We start from the raw sequence: 11,696 nt of genomic DNA, 5'->3' as shown, positions 1-11,696 counted from the left end.
CTAACCTTAACTTTCTCCATGACTTCCGGTCCGAGGCGACTGGCCTTGTGCTGTGACATGTGGCTCTGCAGTAGTTCTTCTCTTGTTGAACCACTCGGGGGCGTTAATGGGTCATATTTTCTTCCTTCTGTCTTTGGCAAAGAGTTCTAGAACACAAGGCTTCTGTGAAGATTGAAATTCATACGTCGTTTTTATTTATTAATTGTTTTTTATTAATACGTGTCTCATCCATTTATGTGTTCATCACATTTTTTCTTCCCTTGGACATCAGCCATGGACATCATCTAACATCAATAAATCAATAAATAGAAGAATCAAATGCGCATGTTAATATTACTGAACAAAAAATTGCATTTGTTTTAACTGGCTAAGTATAGCCTATGTATTTCAGCAGTCAGTGACAAAAAAGCTTCAGGAATGTGAACTGAATTATTTGCAGGTTTCACATTTAAAAACAGATGTCAGAACATATTTTGGCTCTGCCTTTTAAGAACAAACACCAAAAATATGAAGTATAGTTATGTTTTGGGTGATGGTATCCATGCTGAAGCACAACACTGTAACTATAGAGTCAGATAATGCACTGACTTACACATTAGAAATCAGAGGGCTGCAGCACTGAAGGCTTCTTAAAGCCTGTCATACTTGCGTGATTGACCTCACCCCCAAAACCCTTATCTGTGTAATGTCCACTAGAAAAAAGGTCACTCTCCAGGGCCTCTCTGAACACTTATCAGCATTTACTGGGTCTTTCTCACCCACTTGAATCTGGGAATGGAAAGAATTTAGAATTCAATCTGGAGCTGTGTTTAGGGTTGAAGGATGCATAAATATGTAGTTTTACACTGTTTTACCATACTAATGTTGCGTTCCAGACAGATTGGAATTTGGATTTTTCCCACCTCATTCTAGGAAATAACGTCTGGAACGCCACTCAAAGTCAGACATCGATCAACCCTGACCTCAGCGAGACACATCATTTGACTTCACTTTCAAGATGTTGGCGCATCCTGCTTCCAATGAATATGAACGTAAAAACAAACTTTAACATTGGATATTGTTCATGTAATGTTACTTCTGTTTTTTTGCTTTTTGTCAGCTGTTTTCAAAGCAATTTTATGTTATTCTTATTCTGTTTTGCCTTAATTTACAGGTCAGGTTTTTAAAAGTGTAAAAAAAAACAAAAAACATAATGGAGATATAATACATTTTGAAGTTTTATTTAGTGTTAACAATGGGATTGGTTTTATATATAATATAAAAAAAAAAATTAACACTGCTTTTGTCATTTTTTACAAGATGGACAAAATTTGTTACCAAAAAAGTCATTCGGTTTAACCAAAATTTCAGTTTTACCGAATGACACTTTGTTATACCGAATAACGATATTTTCAAGCAATGCTAACAGGCTGATATCTAGCTAGATAGCAAAAGGACAATCAAATATTTTATATTTAGTACAAGTTTTTAAAATATTACAACATTTTCCATGTTTTATAGCGGTTGCAGCGAATGACCTGATGTTTCGGGACATGCGTATGAGAGTGAAAACATGAATTTTTCAGATAGTTAAGAGAGAGTTAGTTACTTTGCTTCATGACCATGTGGTCTTTTGCAGGTGTCTAAATAATGACACATCCTGTCACATGATATTGACCACATGACTTGATCCAAAAAGGTCCCTTTATATTGGTTACTCCAAATGACATCAATGATATTAATTTTTCCGGACATTCTTTCTCATAACAAAGCAACGACTTCTACACATAATTTGAATACCATTTTGCACTAAGTTGATATATGATGTTACAAAATCATCATATTAAAAATATATACATTTATTACATTTTAAGATATTTTAATCTCAAATGAAATGGCTGTATTGGCCTTTGGATGGTTAAACCGAATGACCTTTTGACACTTCAAAATCTTTAAAAATACCTTTATATGTAGCAAAATATAATTAAAACCTTTTGGATTCGATAAAAGAGATCTAGTTGTACCACCTTACATACTTTGAATGTCATATCTTAGTTTTTTATTATTATTAAGACAAAAAAAATGACCCGTCACATCGACTCTAAAACACAATATGCTCTCAATGTGTCATGGCGACATCATGTGGTCAACATGTGAACGTGACATATGAGTGACTGGAGCTCACTGACTGAAGTGGGACATTTAATTTGGGATATTCCCACGTCCAGCCTTGTCTGGAGCGCAGCATTAGAAGGGTTCTGTGAATATGTAAAAACCATTTGTGAATTTATTCATTATCATTAAGAAGTTTTGAACCCGGCTTTATCCAGTGTTCAGATTTCCATTCTGAGCATTTATTCAAATTAGTGCATATTAAATTAGATAATGCCTAATTTGAATATTTTAACATAACATTTCAAAAAACCTGTAATACAAAAAAATTATGTATGCATGTGGTGGCTCTGTTATTGAAGATAATAAGTAAAAGATAATGTCAGTCACAAACCAGAGGGCTCTTATTTCATCTTAATTGGATTTGTTTTGGAACAATGTCTAGCTGACTGTACACCATTCCACATATTACACATCTATAACAAATAAATAAATAAAAGGACATGGAATATAGATTTAACTATAGATTTATATCATCGCCCATCTAAGCCTTCATGACCAATATAAGTATGACTCTTTTACAACTGCTCAATAAACAAGAGTTAATGTTCAGTAACTTATTTTTAGGCATAATGCATTACTTGAATCCACCATTACATCTTGAAGTTCAAGAGGGTAGTTGATATTTTATTTCCTCAATGTATCACTGTCTTACAAATCGAGGTGAAGGACAGTGTTGCCAAGTCTGTGGTTTTTACACTGTTGCCGCGGGTTGTTTTTCATGTCCATGGGTTGAAGTGACCCCAAATAACTTGATATTTAGCCACAGGAATGCAAGTTTTACCAGGGGAACCCCACCAAAAATGTGGATTTTACCTCCCAGAACACGATTTTTTACACCCACCTCTAGTTTTGAGTTGCAATTGGGTGGGTTTTGTTGTGAAAACCTGGCAACCTTGGCGAAGGATTTAATTACTCATAAATGACTAAATTACACAGTAAAGCAGCTTGTAAACAATATGCCACGTGACGTTACATTTACCTCAGGAAAGTCATTCAGTGAGAGGAACATTTTTAAAAATAAATGCACTATATTACATATTCATTGTATTTTTAATTAACCTGTTATCCAATATTTAATGTTTTAATAAATCCGTTTAAATGTTTATATTTCAAAATAGGAATATTATAAAAAACTGCCTTGTAACTGTGCAATTTAAATGTTTGCAGACAAATCAGTTGTTAATTTTAATTAGTTTGTTAATAGTAATGTATCGACTGACAGGTTTCCCTTTATATTTACACATTACAGCATTAGTTTTTTTTTAGAGATTTTTTTCCTTGAGAAAAATTGATGCACTATCCCAGATATATATATCCACAAATGAATCAATATCGAAATCGAATCGTGAAATTTGTGTATATTGTGAATATGATTTGGATAACATATACTGTATGTATGCATGTAACAGAAGCTGACTAGACGGAAAACGTGTAAAAATGACAAGACCTTTTATCTTTTTTTATTGCAAGAGTATGGCTTAAGATAAATAAGGCAACAACAAATGTTTCAAATGGAAAACATACAGCAAAAAACTCTTCAAACAGTTTTACAACATGTCTAATAAAAGGTGCTACTTTAACTAAAGGCCATTTAGGGTACTAATGACCTGCTTTCATAGGCACGAGGGCGCCTGCGTGTAGGTTTCTGAAATGTAAGCCACCTCTGAAACACAAAGTGAAGAAAAAACAGAGACTGCATAAGCAAATAATTAGCAGGCCTTGAAGAAAGACAGAAAAGAGAAACATGTCAGATGTGACGTACAGATGAAAGAATCAGAGGCAGGCAGTTAGTGTCATGCACCGTGCATTTCCACAGCTGTGAAACACGTGGCTCTGGAAAGCCAGAACAGCACTACGAGAGACTACAACAAGTGAGCTTGCAGACGATCACCTTTCGATCGGCACTGCTCACAGAAAGCCAGGAGCGGACGCAGTGGAGAGGTTGAAAAGGACTACAAGTGAATGAAAAGAAGGAGAAATATAAATGAGAAGTGAATCGTATCACAACGCAGCCTGTAAACAGTGTTTTGAAACAAGCTGCTAATGCACAAAAATCGATTTAACTTAAATATCCATGCTTTATTTTCATGCATGTCATTTGATGAGCAATCTGCTATCACCATCCATAAACATCACACTCCAACAATCACCTTCCAGTGTCAACAAAAAAAGTATTTTTCATATTATTAATACTTCTGACTGGAAAAGAAATGTGCATTTTAATTGCACTTAGGAATTGTAAATGTGTTACTGTAAAATATATATAAGTGCAGTATTACACTCACACAGTACATTATAGGTAGCAAATGACATCAGGATATCCCACAGAGTCCAGTGAATCAGATGAAGTGATAAAAGTAGTGTTTCTGTGTTTTGCATGATTCATAAATATGACAAAAACGTTCATTTGAACAAAAGTTTGATTATGGCTGGTTTTCCACAGTGATCACTAACTAACGTACTGGTGCATTGATTGGTGTATGATCTAGACTACAGAAGTAAACAGAGACACCAATACATGTGCATTTGGACCTGTTCAGTGGCTCTCCATGAGAACTATACAACTAAGCCTGAGAACAAAGTATAATGCATACATATTTGCTTTTTGTTAAATACAGGGATGCACAATATATCGGTGGTCATGCTGGTCAGTAAATGTGACTTTTTAATGTTATCTGTGTCAGTCCGTTAAGTAAAATAAGCAGATATATTTAAATGATAAATTGATGATCATAGGACACCTTTTATTTTGTCATATTTAGGAATGTATAATTTCTTTACTCCAATGGATCACAGTAGGTCAATTTGTTAAAAGATTGTGGGAAAACAATAATCATTGTTTCGAAGAAAACAAAAATGTTTATTTTTCTGGATTGAATCTGGATTTTTAAGGTTTTTTGTAATCAATCTCACAAAATAGCTTGATATGTAATATCAGCCAATATATCTATCGGTTTCAAAATATAAATAATAGTGCCGTCAGATCGATTAATCGCATCTAAAATAAAAGTTTGCTGTTTATTTCATATATGTGAGAACATATAATATTACATTTATATATATATATGTGTGTGTGTCTGTGTGTGTATACACATATATTTATACACACACACACACACATATATATATGTATATACACTACCGTTCAAAAGTTTGGGGTCAGTAAGATTTTTTAATGTCTTAAAAGAAGTATCTTCTGCTCACCAAGCCTGCATTTATTTGATTAAAAATACAAAGAAAAACAGTAATATTGTGAAATATTATTCCAATTTAAAACAGCTGTTTTCTATGTCAATATACAGTAAAGTGTAATTTATTCCTGTGATCAAAGCTGAATTTTCAGTATCATTACTCCAGTCTTCAGTGTCACATGATCCTTCAGAAATCAATCTAATATGATGATTTGATACTCAAGAAACATTCATTATTATTATCAATGTTGAAAACAGTTGTGTACGAATTTATTTCAAAATTCTTCGATGAATAGAAAGTTCAAAAGAACAGCATTTATTTAAAATAGAATATTTTCTAACATTATAATTGTCTTTACTGTAACTTTTGATCAGTTTAACTCATCCTTGATGAATAAAAGTATTGATTAATTTTATTTCTATCCCCAAAAATAAAAATAAAATTCTTACTGACCCCAAACTTTTGAACGGTAGTGTTTAATGTTACAAAAGATTTAGATTTCAGACAAATGCTGTTCTTTTGAACTTTCTATTCATCATAGCATCATGAAATAAAAATATAAATAACTGTTTTCAACATTGATAATAATCATAAATGTTTCTTGAGCATCAAATCATCATATTAGATTGATTTCTGAAGGATCATGTGACACTGAAGACTGGAGTAATGATGCTGAAAATTCAGCTTTGATCACAGGAATAAATTACACTTTACTGTATATTGACATAGAAAACAGCTGTTTTAAACTGGAATAATATTTCACAATATTACTGTTTTTCTTTGTATTTTTAATCAAATAAATGCAGGCTTGGTGAGCAGAAGATACTTCTTTTAAAACATTAAAAAATCGTACTGACCCCAAAGTTTTGAACGGTAGTGTATATATATAATGTGTGTGTGTGTGTATATATCTAGCGTTCTCTCTCTTGAAGCCAACATGGAAGTGACTTAAACTGCAGTTCATTGACTGGCCGCTAGAGACAGGCTCCAAAAGGGAGTCAATCCCATAGACCCCCATGTTAAAATGCCCAACTTTACAGCAGAAAAAAATATGTTTACAGCCTGGTACAAAAAGTGGCTTTGGTCTATATAGATAATTTAGCCCTTCATGACAACTGTGTATAACTCATCTGTTTAAATGATATTAAGCCTTAGATTCTGCATAATTAAGGGCGTGGCCACTTGAGTGACAGGTGGATTTCCGCTGCTGTCACTACTAGCCTTTTGTCAGCTGTCTAGCGTCAGGTCACCTCAGCTAATTCCAGCCTCTGAACATGGCATCGAAAGATAAACAGAAAACACGCTGTTTGATCATCTTGGCATTGGCTAAAAGTTTTGTCCGTCAGATTTACTACAATGACAATGGATGCCTCTCAAAACACCACAAAATCCAACAGCACTGCTTGGATATTATAACTAAAACTGCTGCACTATTTTGAAAAATATACTTTGGACGCATGTATACGATCATGTACAGTTTTACAACATAAACGCTGCTCAGATTGCATGATTTCTTAAAGAACGATAATAGAGAGCAGATCGTTCAGAAGAAATATGATGCAAAACATGGACAATATATCAATGTTTCATGGATTTAATGGTTTTGTAGACAAAAAGTGCTGTTGGATGTTTTTCAATGGACACTCATGAATATTTTACCCAAGTGCGATGGATCGGATTCATCTTGCAATCACTATTTCATTAAAAATGCATGAAGTCCCGTTTTGATTCTCCAACACAAATTGTAATATTAATATTGCATCTATATTGTAAAACAGACACTGTAGACTGACAGTAAACCCTTATAACTTTCAAATGATGTATAATTTGTTATCTTTATTAGTATTTTAGATAGTATCTAAAGATAGATCGATAGATAACTTCTTAGCTTGAGCTAACTTGGTCATGTTGAGCTAGGTGGGCGTGGTTTCTGAATCCAGGCACCTCAGCTCCACCCACATCCCGCCTCTTTGCCCATTTTCGGTTATCTGGGCGTGCCGAGATAGCGACGGCCAGTTCCGCCCACTTTTGGGCTTCAAAAATGCTCTTCAGAAACCTACGGGTGACGTCACGGACACTACGCCCATGTTTTATATATAAAATGTATGTAAATATTATATACACACACACACACATATTATGTAAACACAAACGTTTATGTTAGATGCGATTAATCGCTATTAATCAATTTGACAGCACTAATAAATAATCATGCTATCCATTAAAATGTTCATATTGATGCTTACCTGGTTACATTCACACAGCGTGTATGAGCAAAGACAGTCTTTAAAACTTAAAGTTAAACTCTATGGACAACATATGAGAAATACTGATTAACAGAGATAAGTATTGTAAAAACAAACAAATATATTTACAGTAATGCATTTAGTGGAACTATATAGAACAAGACATTACATGGGGGGGGGGACTTTAAAATACAAAATTATTAAATTGTTTTGAAAGTACAGCCACAAGACAACACATTGTGTTAATATGGCCTATTGTGCTAAAACCACTTAAACATTTTCAAAAATGTTACAGATCAAAAACATGTTTGTTATGAAGAATTGCTTTGATTAAAATATAAGGTGCATATTTCTGCTTTAAACCCTCTGGAATGTCTTGTCCCATAGACTTCCTTTGTAATACTTGTTTGTTTCTACAATCTGAAGAATGAGTCGCAGTTATTTTCACTGGTAATCGACAACATTTCACAGATGCTGTCAAAAGATTAGCTTGCGTTGAACCCGGGCATTCCTTTAGCTGTATGATTTCATAAGAAGTGTAAACATGCGAGAAGAATGTGATGTTTGTGAATGGTTAACCGATCGGACGAGACGTGTTTGCAGCTTGATCAGTCAGGTTTTGTAAACTTGCAAAGAACGTCCATTAATAATTAAAAGCAAAACATCTCTCTTAATCGTGCAAATGAAGGCAGCTCACTCATTAAAGTGCTTAAAGTTCACTCCGTGTTCGACACTTTTTTTCTCTTTACTCAGACCTTTGTAATTGAGAAAATCGTTTTTTGGTCATTTGCATACACTCCAAACCAAGCTGTTTAATTTCTATCCTCTGAATAAGTAGGAAATGAAGGTTCATGTGCCAACATCTCAAGTTCAGACTGTTTTGTTCTTGAAAACTATCTCAAGGTTGTTCTATGTGTTTTTCAGTTCAAATGTCCACATAATAACCCTTTTAATGGGACACAATGTGGCCTGATGACGTTTCTCTCACACTAAGACCCAGTGGCCCATGTGCTCTTCCAGCCAGTGCTGTAGAGGCTGAAGATTGAGAGGTTCGGCCTCTGCATACATCTGGACAAGCTGTTCGTGGAGAACCGCGAGCAGAGGCAGACTCACGCTGAGCAGCTCGTACAGGAAGGCGTAATCTCCCGCGTTATCCGTCAGGTGGACGCCCGCGGCCCACACTTTACCATGCAGCCAGTTAAACACACGACGGGGCACAGAACACACAGACTGGCTCACGTGCAGCGGCCAACGCAGGCATTTCTTCAGAGAGGACAGGATACCTGGAGACTCGGCCTGAAGGTGATTCTCACGTCCCTCGGGACTCCAGCTAGAGCTGTCGTGGGATTCGTTATTACATGTCTAAAGAAAAAAAATATTAAGAAGGATGTATTGAAAGATGACTATTGAGGAATTACGAAACATAAAAGACTGGCAGAATTGTGTTTTTACCGTATGTAGATTTTGTGATCTCCCATTCGTCACTGAGGATTTCCGTTGAGCAAAATGAAGTTTGCAGTACAACTTTCCTATAGGAGGAAAAGAAAACATTAGGCCGTGTGTTCACCAAAGCATTTTTTTTTCTGAGGATAGTGTATTTTCCAGTTGTTTTCAATGGGAAGGTCAATAATTTTGACCTTATTTACCTCTAAAATTACAAAATTACTCCATTGACTTTCATGTAAAATATGCTTATTTTTATGTTATTATTATTATTTATTTACTTCTGTACAAATATTGATTCCAGTAAGATGAAACAGCCAAAACTTCAAAATTTGTTATATATTCAGGCTTGACTTTGTTTGTGTATGTGTGAGTGGATATTTTTTATTTGACAAAATATTTGTATAAACCCCTTCATTTATGTGTATGTATCATCTGCATTGTGACGGATTTATTGTCAAATAAAATAAAAAATGGCTCTGAATTAGAGTCTCACCTATTAATTTCCAATGACTGCCCTCTAGTGTCCACGAAGGACCGATTAAGGATTTTTTTCTACCACATAACATTGTTGAATAAAGTCCAACTTTTGTGGGTGTACAGGTGGCAAACTTATGAAAAGCAGCCAAGTCTTGTACCACTCAGATTAAAGGTGCTCTAAGTTTTTAGGCCAAAACATTTTTTGTCACATACAGTAAACATCTCCTCGCTATCCGATAGCTGCCTGCCCCCTGAACACACTGTAAAAAAACGCGGTCTCTGTAGTCGCCACAAGCTCCGAAAACGGCAATAAAAACAAATTGGTGCAGCCTGGACCACGAATCATAATAAACACGCTCCAGCCAATAACCGACAAGAATGATTTTAAATGCACGTTCATGACTGTTTCAGGAAGCACGGAGGGGTAGGGGGAGGAGGAGGAGGAGGGAGGGTCTAGCTAGCTTCTTTTTTGTTTGACAACACTACAAACGTCAACAGGAAGTTACATCCACCCAGGATTGCTTAGAGAACCTTTAAGGAAACCATTTTTATAAAAAATAAATAAATAAATATTTTTTCCCACATTTGTCCCTAAGGAGTAAGGACCATTTAGGGTTAAAACGGCAGAAGTGTAATGAGGCGCTGAGAATCTATTCAATGCTGAAGCGCTGAGCGTTCGGCGCCAGAGGGGGTACCTGGCCCCCCATGGACCCCATCCGAGGGGACCCACACAATCCTCACAATCCACGATTTCATTTCGGTTTGCCTGAGAAATATAAATCTCCCCCAAAGACGTGTTGTCTGGCACCGGTTCTGGTTGCGCTAACCAACAAAAAGCAGCTTGGTTTGAACGTGGCTGTGTTCCAAATGGGATCAATCCACTTCCTAAGGGCACTTCGTAGTGAGAACAATAATGGCCGCCATATTGAAGGGAAACCAAGTTCCAAACTGAAGTGCTCAAAGTGTCAAAGGGCCCTTTGGAATGAAAGATTGAATGAAGTTGGTACTATTTTCGTAATTAAAAACTGTTTTTACTCACAGGTTTTCCAACTACCGTTTCTGATCTCAATCTCCGTGTGACCGCTTGGGTCGTTATCACAAAGAGCTGACCTCTTTTTACAACATAAGAAACAAACACTTGGAATTTAAAGGGATACAGTAGTTCATCCCAAAAATAAAATGATTTTCAGTAAAAAAGGCTTATCTTGGTCTGTTTGTCACTCAAAGCTATCAATGGATTTTGAAGACTTGGAATATAGTAGAGCTTCACGTTTTTTTGTTTATTTTTTGTTCTCCCACGATTCTGAATAGACAACTAAACAAACTTGTCATTTACACTGCTAGAAGTTCTGACAAAACATTAATTGTTGCAATATATTTATAATATTTAATGAATTTGAAATAATTAGTATTATTATTTTTAAAAATTGGTTTGGATGAATGAATGATTCAATGACTCACTCATAAAGACTTGTTTCATTACTGAATGAATCAGCATTTTTGAACAAATCTTTTGAATGAATGATTCAGTGACAAATAGACCCCTTAAAAGTTTGTAAACATTGCAACGTTTCCTGGTGGGCGGGGCTTAGCTGGAGGCAAAAAGAGACGCTGGACTCAATATTGACAAGCGTAAGCTAGCATGTTTTAGGAGGGATTTATTAAACATAGATGCAGAAGAAGGTTCAGAACTGTCCGAATATGTACAGCCACTGACTCTGCGGGACCGTGACAGCTATTTTTGTAAATTAACTTAAGTTTTGGATATTTCCTAGACAACATATGAATTACTTTCGGGTGGTTTGGGGAATTTTGTCAAGGCTTATTGTCTAATGTAACCTAACGCTGGGCTAACTATGATTATGGCTTGCAATGTGGATTATTTTTAGAGACCATTCAAAGGATGGCACACACATCTATCGCTGTATGTTTGTTTAACATTTAAGCTAGCTAGTGCGCTGAAAGTTGGCGACTTTTCACCTCTAAAACAGAAACTTGCTGATTTGTACTAGATAAAACCAACACACCATTACATATGCATCGATTATTTTACCTGATATGAAGTGTGCACTGCAAACACGAGCATTATTTATGATCGTCTCCGTCCAGTCTGTATGCCGTATTGCTTTCAACCACAATTATCTTTTTGATTTCTGTGAAGGAATGTCTGCCGGGATCTGG

At 35.5% G+C, this 11,696-nt stretch overlaps 1 protein-coding gene across 13 annotated transcripts in view; it reads right to left on the bottom strand.

Moving 5' to 3' along the window:
• Positions 1 to 3,586: 3,586 nt before the first annotated feature.
• mical2a (microtubule associated monooxygenase, calponin and LIM domain containing 2a) overlaps positions 3,587 to 11,696 on the bottom strand; it is a 93,108-nt gene continuing 84,998 nt past the window's right edge. For 11 of the 13 annotated variants that reach the window (XM_048186223.1, XM_048186222.1, XM_048186224.1 and 8 more), the window contains 2 exons: positions 9,045 to 9,121; positions 6,154 to 8,954 (listed from right to left, as the gene is read on the bottom strand). In XM_048186223.1, the coding sequence (XP_048042180.1) occupies positions 8,577 to 8,954; positions 9,045 to 9,121 (455 nt within the window). In that variant the 3' untranslated portion in view covers positions 6,154 to 8,576. Of the gene's footprint in view, positions 3,818 to 4,045; positions 4,107 to 6,153; positions 8,955 to 9,044; positions 9,122 to 11,696 lie in introns of those variants that run through there. The other 2 variants (XM_048186228.1, XM_048186227.1) reach the window with 2 other exon arrangements.

This window comes from Megalobrama amblycephala, linkage group LG3 (assembly GCF_018812025.1).
Source record: "Megalobrama amblycephala isolate DHTTF-2021 linkage group LG3, ASM1881202v1, whole genome shotgun sequence".
Taxonomy (NCBI): Eukaryota; Metazoa; Chordata; class Actinopteri; order Cypriniformes; family Xenocyprididae; genus Megalobrama; species Megalobrama amblycephala.
This window is presented reverse-complemented; position numbering and strand designations above follow the sequence as displayed.